Below are 13,500 nucleotides of genomic sequence, written 5' to 3'. Positions count from 1 at the left end.
AAAAAAAAAAAAAAAAGAATTGACAAGAAAGGAGGAAAGACTAAATTCTTAAGGGGAACTTATCTTTAGATCCTAGTCAGTAATGCAGAAAATATATGTACAAATATAAGAGCTGCACTATTAAATTTCTGTTTTCATGTTTAATATTTTTAGCACCCATAATGGTAGTAATGAAATCATGTAAAAATAAATAAATGAATGTTATTTGAATTTACTGTCACAATTTAAATGTTTAATCCTTTTTATTGTGGCTATAAAGTAATTTTTCTCTTTTACCAGATGATTAAGAAAGCCATTAATAATGTTAGAAGAATGACTTCTCATCCAACTCTTCCTTACTGTAAGTTGAATAATAATTAGCAATTGTCATTTCTTATTCTTGGATCTATATTTGGTAATTTTATTATAAGAAATGTATGGGAACCTTTTTGTTTTAATTGAAAGCATTTGTTTGACTTTTTTTCTAGAGAATATTTGCCAGTAAAATAACATCTTCATTTCAAAACTGGGTAAAAATAGAAAAAGATATTTCCCTAAAAGAGAAGGCTAACTTAATACAGTAATTTTTTTGGCATTTTGACTACCAGTCAAAATTTGTGACTACCAATACACAAAATTAGTGTATTTGTAAATTAACACATTTTATCTTTGAACATTTCTGGATTCCTTTGATCATGCTTAATTATAGTGAATAATTGTTTTAATAGGACCACTGCTAACCTTTATTACATAAGCCACAACCATACCTCAATTATTTATTTCATTATAATCAATTTGTATTTTGTTGCTTTTTTTCCGTTTGTCTTTTATGAGACACATTAATATTAAACATAGGAAATGATTATCAGTAAATTTTTATATTCTAAGGCAGAATGTATTTGTTTTCAGTAATCTTCCTAGGAATCTCAAAAGTTTCTCTTCCTTCAACCAAGAACTTAATTAATGGGGAATTTATTGGAGGTATTGATTCTGGTGGGTTGGAATCAAACCTCACATTGGTGTGTGAGTATTCCAGTTTTTTTAATATGATTTTTTAAAGTTATGCCATTTGTCAAGTTGTCCTACCACACAGTAACAAGAATAGTGCATGTTAATTAATAGGTATTCATGTTCCCCCAGTTTAATAGCCTAATTAAAACTTTAGAAACTTTTCTCTTGGGAGATATTCTGATAAAATGCAGTTAACAAAATCAGTATTTTTTTCTGCTTCATTTATCATAAATGCTCTAAGAATCTATTATCAAAATTGTATACCCTATACAAAAAAGGCTCAAGAGAACCATTTATTTAAAATGAAAAGAATAACATCTGTTACTTACACTAGAGGTATAAAATAACATAAAAATTTGTTTTCACTACATCAAATTTATTCATCACTAGAAGTATTTTTTACCCACAAGTTTAATGTGAAGTGAGAACTAAAATACACCCAAAAAGCCTATAGAAAAAGTACATAGAATTAGGTCTGTAAGACTCCTAAGCAGAGGAGCTTCTGTCCCCTTGGACTTGGGTGTACTACAAACCTGGCACATGGATGTGTTCACCACCCAAGAAACTCATCAAATCTCCTTATTCAAGAGTTTTTATAGAACTTAATCTCCATCTCCCCTCCCCACCCTTTTCTGCAGGTTGGCAAGTGGGACCAAAGGTTCCAATCCTTTAGGCTATAAATGGGACCCCCTTTAAGTCACTATATTAACATAAATTCAGGTTCTCTTCCAAGGGTTTTAGTAGCTGTATGCCAGGATCCAGGGATAGAGACCAAATCTATATTGTATGTCATACTGGGTCATTTTTTTCCCCCTTCCAAAATGTTTAATGTGTTTTCCCTTTTTAATAAATACATGTTGAAATCATATTACATGATAGGTTCTATGTAAGCCTAGCTGAGTAAGTGAAGTTGGCTCTGCTGCAACATTAATAAGGAATCTCAGATAAGACTTTTAAAAACTTCTTGAGGCTCAGAAGCCAAGCCAAGGACTTGCCATCTGATTTCACCTGCAATCCTATAGATTTGGGTTAATTCCTCTCTTCGTGAGGTCCTCAGAAAATCCTGGGGTTTCTGTGTCTGCTGCGAAACGATAGTCCTTACTCTTCTCTAAGGCAACCATATAAAGGATTATATATGTACAGTACCAGGCCTTATTTGCTCTGTAAAGTCAGCTTTTCATTCCTTAAAACTGTCTGGGTCATATCTGTTTCTGTGCATAGTCTCCAATATGATACACAAGTCAAAGCCTTGGTATTATGAATGATGTTTCCAATTATGTCCTGCTGTAAGAAGGACACGTTCTTTTTACTTTTACTCCTGGTTGTAAAGAACAGATTCTTATTGAACTTATGCAAATGAAAATAAGAATACTCACTAATAGCTTTTGAATTCAGGAGAGATCAGGTAGGGAAAAAAAGTTAATTCTTTTATCTTAGTTCACAAAGGCATACTGTACTTGGAGTAAGCTATTGAATAGCTTAAGAGAAAAGAAAAATGTTTTCTTAAATCTGGAAAACAAAATATTAAAGAACTAGCAATGTTTCAAAACCATAATTCCTAAAAAACACCATAATTTTTCTTCAATAAGTTATTCAGCCTCAGATACTTAATTCTTGTTTGGCTTGACCTTGGTTAGCAGTTTAACGAATTATAGGTTTTCTCCGTTAGAGTTCTGCAAGTTCTTACAGTGTCCAATGATAGGATCTAAACATTATGAGAAACTGGTGCCTTTCCGAGTCTTTTCCATGAAGCTCCTTCAAGACAGCACTTTAGGATTATAGTTACTTGCAAATACTTTCAGAAAAAGATCAGATGAAACAATAACCATCTGTCAGTAACAAAAGACTTAACATGGCCACGGCTAAAGATCTGCTGTGAATTCATTATCATAATGACACAATTGACAAGTAAATTTTATTGCTTCTGTGGCATACAGTAGTTTAACAAAATAACTGGAAGTATGGCTGGTAACATTATACCAGATTTTTAGGAACTTCATACAGTTTCTAGGATACTTATCTCATAACATACATCCATACAAATATAAGAAGGTATCACCTTTATTTGACAATACTTCCCATGCAATTTAACATATCAATTAAGCCTAATTAGTTTAACAAAGCCTACTTGTTTTAACATTCTTCTTTGTTGAGAGAGAGAGAAGAAATTTTTTTTAGGTATTCCAGGGGCCCTTTGGAAACTCCCAAAGTTAGAGTGAGGTCAAAAGTACTTTATTTATAATGTATTTGCTGGAAATTTGTCAGAAATACCAAACGGTTTAAAACACTTGATTATAATAAGGTTACTGTGGAAAAATATTTAACCAGTGATAATTAAGACTTCAAAGGAAAATACAGAAAGTTACATCGTTGTAGAAAAAACTTTAGCTATTTTAATATAGAGAAGACTCAGTTTTCTTAGGTAATCAATACCCAGAAAGACATGAATATAGGAAATTATCTTGAAAAATCTGGATTTTGTAGTAAGATTGCTTACAAGGTAAAGGAAAACCTTTCACAATCTCTTGTCAAGAGAAAACCAATAATCCAGTAAAACTTTGCACCAATTTACTTCTGATAGTAAGACTCACCATTCTTTTAATAGCATATATAAATACACAGATATTAGCCAGCCTGACCTTACATAAAATTATTTTGCTAAATTTCCCTCACACAAACCTTCTATAGCTTTCTTGCAAATATCTATGCATATTTTGTTCTGTACTCTTCCTCTTTCCCAATATGGAACAGTCTGCTTTAGGACAAAAATTTTTCTTTTTCCTATAAGAAAATCATCCTTCGTTCCTCATAGCTTCCTATTTCAAAAACATCTTATACTTTCCTGACATACAAAATTATGTATCTATTTTCAGTAGTTTTAATTACATATTTTGATTAGAATTCTTAACTGTTAACGATGTTAGTTTCTTGTGAAAACTAGGTAATAAGCAGTTGTGCACTGTCAGTCACGCAGCATTCTGTAGACTAGCAAATCTATACTCTTTCATAATTCACAGAAGCATGTTCTTTTTCATAGTGTAGTTTTTCTTTTTTTGAGACAGAATTTTGCTATCACCCAGGCTAGAGTGCAATAGTGCGACCTCAGCTCACTGCAGCCTCCTTCTCCCAGGTTCAAGTGATTCTCCCGCCTCAACCTGCTTGTCACACGCCCGGTAATTTTTGTATTTTTAGTAGAGACGGGGTTTCACCATGTTGGCCAGGCAGGTCTCAAACTCCTGACCTCAGGTGATCCACCCACCTCTGCCTCCCAAAGTGCTGGGATTATAGGCATGAGCCACTGCACCTGGCCATAGGATAGTTTTTCAGTGTGGCACAGGACACCTTTACTAACAAACCCAATTATCTTTATAATTATTCTGTAATAAGAAGCCAAAAGTAGATAAGCTTATGTTTAGCAATTAATGTTTTAGTATTTTACATAATTTGGAAGTGATCTAGATATTCACTTAATAGCCGTCATTTAATTAACCTTAATGAAATACTAAGGGTATAAGTTATCAAAAGGATTTGGAAAACTGTTTTGAAGTAGACATAACATCAGAGAAGGCTAGCAGTCAAGTTAGTTATTATTTATTTAGTTTTTGTTGACAAATTTTGTAACAAAGATAACAAGAGTACATTTGACTAGTAAGCCTAGGTAAAACAAAAGTTATATAAAAAGTTATATATCACATTATATATAATGTGCTGGTAACTCTAAGGATGTACCTGCTTCAATTAAACCAACAAACTTAAATTAGCTTTTTAAAATTACCAAAGATTATTGCACATCAAATGAACTTGAAAAACATTTGGGTCTGTTTCTATCTTTCTAAAAGTTTAAAGAATACTTAATTTATATAAGTGCTTATTTTTCCTTAAGCCCATTATATGTAATTATTAAAAATTAATTTTGACAATACCATCTGGTGATAGAAAAATATTGCATATATTTAACATATATGTAGTCATCCATAAACATACAGGCAAAAACAGATTCTATAGTTTTTATTCTAAATTTTAGCCATCTGCCAGATATAAAATATCAAACTCAGTAGTTTATAAAAAGGATATCTGGATCCAAATTGTGTTTCTCAAAATGGGACAAGATTACCCACCCAGATTGCTAAAACTTTACTAGTATTTGTGGAAAAAGACTTTTAAGATTTCTCGTTTGTCTTTTGTAAAGAGTCTTTTAGAGAGACAATTTGCAATTTATTTAGTCTTCTAGTAGCCTCTGCATACCAATCAAAAAATGCCTCCTACTGTTTCTGAAGCATTAGAAATCCCCTTTTTTTCCAGTGCTTCCTCTAGATGGACAATTTTGTGTAAGTTATAAACTTCCCTGTTGTTGCAACCATAATTCTAAATTGTCCTCAGTAAATGTACCCATTTCTCTAGGAAAGCACAGCTTCTGGATCCATAATGTGTACACGTAAAATTAGCTGGAGTTCCAGATGGAGTTCTTGAATTCCTTGAATTCAGATGAACCCATGATTTCTTATCCTTCCAAAATCTTATCTACCTGAGACCTCTTACTGGACCTATTCCAGTCAGGTTCAGTCTGACTTCCAGACCTGATCTGGATGAAAAATGCTTAAAGCCAGAGAACTCAGGATAAAAGTTGCAGATCTCAGGTCAAGTGGTGACCTTCAAATATGCACAGTGAGAAACAGCACAAGGGGCCTAGCAGGAGGTACCTGTGCCTGGTTACTTGTTCTTCCTGGAAGTCATCATCAAGGAACTCTGCTGAGAACTCTTAAAACATAGGCACATTAAAAATTTAATGAGTTTATTTGAGCATTTAGCTCTAATTCATGAATTGAGCAACACTAGACCAGAAGCGATCAAGGCTTCACCAAGGTAGCATGAGGGAAAAACTTTTATAAGGTGTTCAAGGAAGCAAAACATAAAAAATATTTTATTGGTAAAAGTGGCAAGCCCTTATTTAGAGGTTAGTTGGCAGTTTCTATTGATAAGCATCTAGTTAGAAGTTAGTTGGTGGTTTTTGATTAGTGAAGCGTAAGTGTCATTTTACTGTTTACACTGAATTGAGTTTTCATTTGCTCATATAGGTACCCAAGGCCCTGGAGCTGTCTTAGCCTAGTAGCCTCCCAATTAATTTCTTTTCTTGTTAACTTACTTTTTTAAGAGACACTGTCTCACTGTGTTGCCCAGGCTGGAGTTTTATGGCTATTTATGGCACAATCAAGGCACACTATAGCTTTGCATTCCTGGGCTCAAGTGATTCTTCTGCCTCAGTCTCCTGAGTAGCTAGGACTATAGGTATATGCCACCAAACCCAGCTCTTTATTTTTTAACATCATAAACAATAATAGAAAAAGTTGAGTACTATTTTTTTTTTTTTTGAGACAGAGTCTCACTCCGTTGCCAGGTGCCAGGCTGGAGTGCAGTGGCGTGACCTCGGCTCACTGCAACCTCCGCCTCTTGGGTTCAAGCAATTCTCCTGCCGCAGCCTCCCGAGTAGCTGGAACTACAGGCGCACACCACCACGCCCAGCTGATTTTTGTATTTGTAGTAGAGACGGGGATTCACCATGTTGGCCAGGATGGTTTCGATCTCTTGACCTCGTGATCTGCCCGCCTAGGCCTCCAAAGTGCTGAGATTACAGGCATGAGCCACCGCGTCCGGCTGAGTAATTTTTTTAAATGCAGCTAGCTCAATTTATTTTTCTGATTAAGCTCTGCAAGTACACTGGGGGAAAGGGAGTAGAGTCAGTCAAATACCTAGTCTCAAAAAACTATCCACCCTCCTACCTCTTCCCAATGGTAAAACATTTTAAACCAATTGAAGTTCATTTATTTGAAATATTTCATAAGGAAGGAGGGAAATTTGATATGCGATTAGCAAGTGCTAGATGTTTTATATAAATGTAATTTTTTTACTACCTCCATACCACATTAATATTGATAATTATACTCAATATAAGTTCAGTGTTGTATGTTAGGCATATTTCCGAGTACCTTATATATGTGATCTCATTTACTACTCACAGCTGTCCATTGACTTATATATCATTAGTCCTTTTTTACAGGAAGGAAATAGTCTCAGAGAATTAAGTAAATTTCCTAGTATAGCACAAATAATAAATGGCAAAGTGAAGAATTAGTAGTCATTTAGTTTATTCATATTTCTCAATTAAACAAATAACAAGTGAGGTACAGTGGCATGTGTCTATAATCAGCCTTTTGCAGGCTGAAGTAGAAGGATCACTTAAGGCCAGGAGTTAGAGAACAGCCTGGGCAACACTGCAAGACTCTGTCTCTAAAAAAAAAAAAAAAGAAAAAATTACAAAATTAAAAAATAAACAAAATATATACTTGAGATATTAGGCCAATCAGGATAACTTTTATAACTGATTTTTTTTCTGTAGCATGGCATTTAAAACCTTCCTTAATCTGATTATTTTCATAGAAAATATGTGCATATTTAAACATTAATAGTATGATAAGGATTGGCTCTAACAATCCTAAGAATTTGTTATAATGAGTATTTATTATAAAAAATTAAAGGCTATTAAGACATTGAGATAATTTTAAAGGGAAATATAATTTATAGAGATATGATCTAAATGCTCCTATTGTCTTTGAGGATGTGTTCTTAGTCAAATGAAAGTGTATCATGTAACTGATTTTATGATGAAGAGTATTCAACTGAAATTTCATACAAAGGTAAATTTGTATAAATTGATTTATTTCTTAGATGTTTCTTCCATAAAGATTTTTATATTGGATTAAGAAATAACTTTTCCCAAAGATTTTTGAAATAAGTACAGTTTTTACCCTCTTGTAATGCAGATCTGACAGGAGCTCAAGATGGAAGTGTCAGAATGTTTGAATGGGGCCATTCTCAACAAATAACCTGTTTTCGATCTGGTGGCAATTCAAGAGTTACAAGAATGAGATTTAACTATCAGGGAAATAAGGTATTACATTAAAATGTAAATGGTAAAAAGAATTGATTGTGTTGGAGGTTTTTAAATATCACTAGTTTGGGTTTCTGAAAAGAACAGCTCAGTGGGTAGTAGTAAAGTATTGATCCATGTGGATTTTTTAAAATTCTTCTCAAAGAACACTTAATTTCACTTGTTCTTCCTGAAGTGTGTTATATAGGTGTCCATTAAAACTCATTTAAGTGATTCTTAATGACCAAATCATTGTAAATTCACCTTATATTACACATTTTTTAATTACTAAATGCTCCCACTCTCTTTATCCATTGGAACCTACTCAGTGTGTGATCCAGTAGCAGGTAACATCTACAGCTTATTATAAATGCATATTATTGATCCTTTTCCAGATGTACTGAATTACCATCTGCATTTTAACCAGATATTGTTGTGATTTGTACAAATACTAAAGTTTTTTTAAGAGGTACTGCTCTAGAACAAGACATCAGCAAACTACATCCTAGCCACCTGTTTTGTAAATAAAGTTTTATTGGACCAGTTACCCCCATTCATTATTTGTTTTCTTTGGCTACTTCCTACTACAACAGCATAGTTCAGGAGGACAAAGATCTTATAGCTGACAAGCATAAAATATTTATTTTATGGCCACCTAAGAAAAAGTTTGCCAGCCCTGTTCTAGAGCATCCTTTACTGTCTTCACTTCTCATAATCCTACTTTGTTCAAACTGCTTCCCACCTGCTTTTGGTTTTAGACAGCAATCTTTTATTGAACGGTACTGCTCCTTGTGAAGCAGGGCTAACTCAGAGGCAGTGCACACACAGCCAGCCAAACTGCCTCTTTCTGCTCCTAATATCTTCCTAGCCCTTTAAAAAATAATTAAAGGGTAATTCAACCTTCTCTTTTTCTTCAGGGCCATGCTTCACCAAAAACTACTCTCACAGGCTCTAGCTGATGGTATATCTTGCCTTTTCTTTCTCCTCAGCTCCCAGCCTTAAATTCTCCTCTCCCTTTCCTTATATCATTGTATGCTGCAACCTTTTTTGTTTACCATGTGTGTCACATGGCTCTATTTTCATTTCACAAAAGTCAATCTAGTTTTATGTAGTTGTGAAACAAAATTTTGAGAACTTATTTCTTTTTTTTCTTTCTTTTCTTTTCTTTTCTTTTCTTTTCTTTTTGTTGAGATGGAGTCTCGCTCTGTCGTCCAGGCTGGAGTGCAACGGTGTGATCTCAGCTCACTGTAGGCTCTGCCTCCCGGGTTCAAGCGATTCTCCTACCTCAGCCTCCCAAGTAGCTGGTATTGCAGGCATGCGCCACCACACCTGGCTAATTTTTCATCTCTTTAGTTGAAATGGGATTTCAACATATTGGCCAGGCTGGTCTCAAACTCCTGACCTCATGATCTACCCTCCTCAGCCTCCAAAGTGCTAGGATTGCAGGCGTGAGCCACGGGGCCTGGCCAAGAGCTTATTTCCTAAAACCAATTAGCAACATTCTTAGCTCCTTAATGGGAAATTAAGGGAATTTATTGCAGAAGCCTTTACAATTCTACAAGACTTTCAGTTGTATTCCCTATCAATGTGTGTTATGTGGTCTTGCACTTCCACTTCGGTTGTCAGTATTATATTGCTCCTAACTAATCTCTATACGTGAATCCTTATCTCTCTAATGCATCTTGCCAACAATATTATATAACAAACAACATAGTTAAATGACTACAATATAGATGAGATCACATTATTATTTTTTTCAAGAACCCTTCAAGGCTCCTCATGTCAAATTCTTTAACATAGTATTTAAAACGTTCTGTAATAGGACTTTATTTTTCAGTTTTAACACTCACTACAGCCTTCTGCATAGGCTATTTTAAGGCATTAAAAAACTGTTTGTCATTGCCTACCCAAGTATCTTTGACAGGCAGCCAGCTTATTATTCATTCACCTTAGCCTTGATGAAGCCTAATAGCACAACACCTAAGCATGCTATCTCCTCTAGTAGAGAAGCCTCTTAAGGTAAATGGAAGAGATGACCCACAGTGTATCACAATAATTCTGGTGAATTTGATATTCAATTATGAATAGAAATACACTGCCAAAAGCCAATGCATATTTCAGAAAAACTAAGTGTCTGGAAAGCGCATTAAGCAGAATAAATAATAAATAACCAATAAGGAATAATTCCTCAGAGATTCAAGAATATATTACATTTATCAAACAAGAACAGGCTAGCATTAAACAAGGATAGCAGGAGAACAGAAAAGAGTTATGGGAAATTAAAAACATGATTCCCAAAAATGTGGTCAATGGGGTAACTACTTACTAGAAAAGCTGAAAATCAGGTTTGTTGTTGGGAAACACAAATTAAGAAATTATCCCGTGATAATAATTTAGGAAATATTTCAGAAGAAAAAAATGATGGAGGAAAAGCATTATTTAAAGGAATAATAGATATTTCCCCAAAGCAAAAAAAAAAAAATAAGAGAAAGGGTCTACTAAGTATTGAGAAACAACACATACCTGCACACATCTTGTTTGTGTATCTTTTGCTTTTTAGAGTTAAAGAGAGACTCCTATAAGGTTTTAAAAAGGAGTTAGGATGAAAATAGTTATTTACAACCCACACCCCACCCTGCCAACAAATGTCATTGGCCTATTGCAAAGATAATAGAACAATATCCACAGAATTCTGATGGACAAGGAATGGGAACTGAGTCGATGTCCATCCAAACAATTATTTAAATTTGCTGGCAAAATAAACATTTTTAGGTATACAAAGACTTAACACATTCCTTGTGTCTACCCTTTCTAAAGAACACACCTAAGTCTACTCCAGAAAACTTAAGATAAATTAGAAAAAGGAATAGACCTGGGGAAATATTATTAACAAATATAAAAACAATAGATTAATATTCATAAAATATGAATATTTGTCCTATCAGTCAAATTTTTAAAAAGACAAATAATAGAGAAACAGATAAAGGATATTAACAGTCAATTTACCAAGAAACTGTACCTGGCCAGTAGCCTTCAACCCTCCCTAATAATTGAAATGGAAATAAAATGAGACTATTTTTTCAGCATAAAATTGACAAGTATTTTAGCTTTTAATAATATCTGATATTATCTAAAGTGTAAGAAAAATGAGGGTATGAATTTATATTACCACTTGGGATTTAATTCTGGAATAATCTATTAATTTCAATTGATGCTCTTTAAAAAAACTTTCCCATTTCTAGATGTCTGTCCTACATAATTATGCAAAGGTATATGTGTAGCAATGTTCAAAGCAGCCCTTCTTATATTAGGGAAAATTGAAAATGATATGGGGAAAGTTTTAAATTATAATATCACTATCAGTGTAATGCTGTGCAGAGCACAAGAATGAGCTAGATCTATGTGTATTTACCTGGGAAAGATAGCTATAATAAATCAAAAATGTAATTGTATAGCAGTATTATTATAGAAACAAATCTGAAAGGAAACATATCAAATTGTTCATAAGTGCTAGATCTAGAGGCAGGGGAGAGTAGGAGTCCAAAGCAGACATTTGTTTTATTTTATATACTTTATAATAAGCCTGAATTATTTTTATAATTGAAGGAAAAAATTTTAGCTGTCCTACTCATCCTTTAAGATCTCTATCAAATATCTCCCTTATTGGATTATTTTGACATCTTACTAATTAAAGTTGCCCTGGGCTCCTATAATGGGATTGTTTTTCTTTTATAATTCTTATGAGTTTACTTTGTACTTTTTTTTTTTTTTTTTTTTTTTTTTTTTTGAGATGAGTCTCATCTCTGTCACCCAGGCTGAAGTGCAGTGGTGCAATCGCAGCTCACTGCAACCTCCACCTCCCAGGTTCAAGCAATTCTCCTGTCTCAGCCTCCCGAGTAGCTGGGATTGCAGGCATGCACCACCATGCCCAGCTAATTTTTGTATTTTTAGTAGAGGCGGGGTTTCACCATGTTGGCCAGGCTGGTTTCGAACTCCATCTCAGGTAATCTGCCTGCCTCAGCTTCCCAAAGTGCTGGGATTACAGGTGTGAGCCACCGCGCCCAGCCTACTTTATACTCTTGTTCATGTGTTTACCTTATTGTTTCTGAAAGTCCTTTTTGTCTTTTTCAAAAGTCTGTTTTTGTTTTTTTTCAAAAATGAGCAGTTTTCATTCTTATATATGATAAAGCTTTGTCATATAACATAGTCTGTTAATCCAGTATCCTATTTTTGTAATACTTATAGAGAATATATAGGCTATGCTAGAGGTTAGTATAATAAAATGGGTGTCTGATGTTTGCTCCCTTTATGTCCACCCTGGGATTTTTAAAGTAGTAGCTGAATGTTTTTCTGAAATAGATCCATGTATAGGTGAAGTGAAAAATCAAAACGACATACAATCAAATATTTAAGAGTCAAAATATGGGTATCACGCTGAGGGTAAGGATAAATATGTGCTTTTATATTTATGTTAAATACTTTTAAATATTGTCTTTCTCTAAGTTTGGAATAGTTGATGCTGATGGATATTTAAGTTTGTATCAGACAAACTGGAAATGTTGTCCAATTACTGGAAGCATGCCTAAGCCATACCTGGTAAGCCAAGACTTTCTACCTTTAAATAAAATTTGAGTTTTCATTTTAAATAAACCAAGAATATGTATTTGAGACAAGAAATTTAGAACTAATAAATAAAATGTGGTACTGTGTTCTCAGTCACTTTACTGTAAGCTTCTGTCCTTGTGTTATGTGAAAATTCTCTGTGAAGCATAAAATTTCTTAGTCTCTGGTAATTTGGAAAGTTGACATGTATAGAAGCAACATGATACCTCCAGATACCTCTACATCCTGTGGATTACTAGACCCCTTTTTTAACCTCACTAAGTTGGCTATTATATTATACCTAAATAGAATGATTTCCAAACCAAAGCATCTGCTTATTTTGCTGCAATTATCTCTTATGAACAAACAAAATGAAAAGGACATCCTATAGCTGGAATTGTTATTTTCTTGTTCATCTCTTTTTTTTAACAGAATATTGATACATCTCTATTCAGGACTATGCAGGCTTTTATGAACTTTATATGGCTTCAAAGAATGCTGAATTTACATTTTATATTCTTCAGTGAAGCCCTTTATAGGACTAAGCAATTCTTATCAGGAAAAAGTTAAGAATATAGATTAATTGCTTCTTGGCTTTTTGGCTAGGATCAAGTGAAGAATATAGGTTAAGATTCTGGTAATTTGCCCAAGGTTAATTGCTAGAATACAGTACTCATCTAAGTAAAAGCAAGCAAGCATGGAAAGGTTGATTAGGGTACCTTGAAAGAATATTAACTGTTTCTTATATTTTTATTAAGCCTAAAAATTTAGATGTACAAGTTTATATTCTCCAAGGGACTTTTTTTTTTTTAACTTTTAAAAAGATAAATTGAGTTAAATTGTGCGTAACTGGCTTTTGGAGATTAAGAGGATTTTGTCTGTTTTAGGGATACAGTTATCTAGCCCAACTCCAATAGGGTTCCAGGGGAAATGGGGAGGTGACTCAATGGAACAATCTTTGGTGTGGTAATTTTGGGATACTT

General features: G+C 33.8%; 1 protein-coding gene across 9 annotated transcripts in view; it reads left to right on the top strand.

Moving 5' to 3' along the window:
• The window catches only part of DMXL1 (Dmx like 1), a 174,824-nt gene that overhangs the window by 151,649 nt on the left and 9,675 nt on the right, over window positions 1–13,500 (top strand). For 8 of the 9 annotated variants that reach the window (XR_001826286.2, XM_017531876.2, XM_017531877.2 and 5 more), the window contains 3 exons: window positions 280–340; window positions 7,809–7,936; window positions 12,419–12,511. Coding sequence is in view for 8 of the 9 variants with exons in the window: in XM_017531876.2 (XP_017387365.1) it covers window positions 280–340; window positions 7,809–7,936; window positions 12,419–12,511 (282 nt within the window). In the remaining variant the exon portion in view is untranslated. Of the gene's footprint in view, window positions 1–279; window positions 341–888; window positions 4,135–7,808; window positions 7,937–12,418; window positions 12,512–13,500 lie in introns of those variants that run through there. The other variant, XM_017531881.2, reaches the window with a different exon arrangement.

This window comes from Cebus imitator, unplaced genomic scaffold (genome assembly GCF_001604975.1).
Source record: "Cebus imitator isolate Cc_AM_T3 unplaced genomic scaffold, Cebus_imitator-1.0 Scaffold74, whole genome shotgun sequence".
NCBI classification, from domain to species: domain Eukaryota; kingdom Metazoa; phylum Chordata; class Mammalia; order Primates; family Cebidae; genus Cebus; species Cebus imitator.
This window is presented reverse-complemented; position numbering and strand designations above follow the sequence as displayed.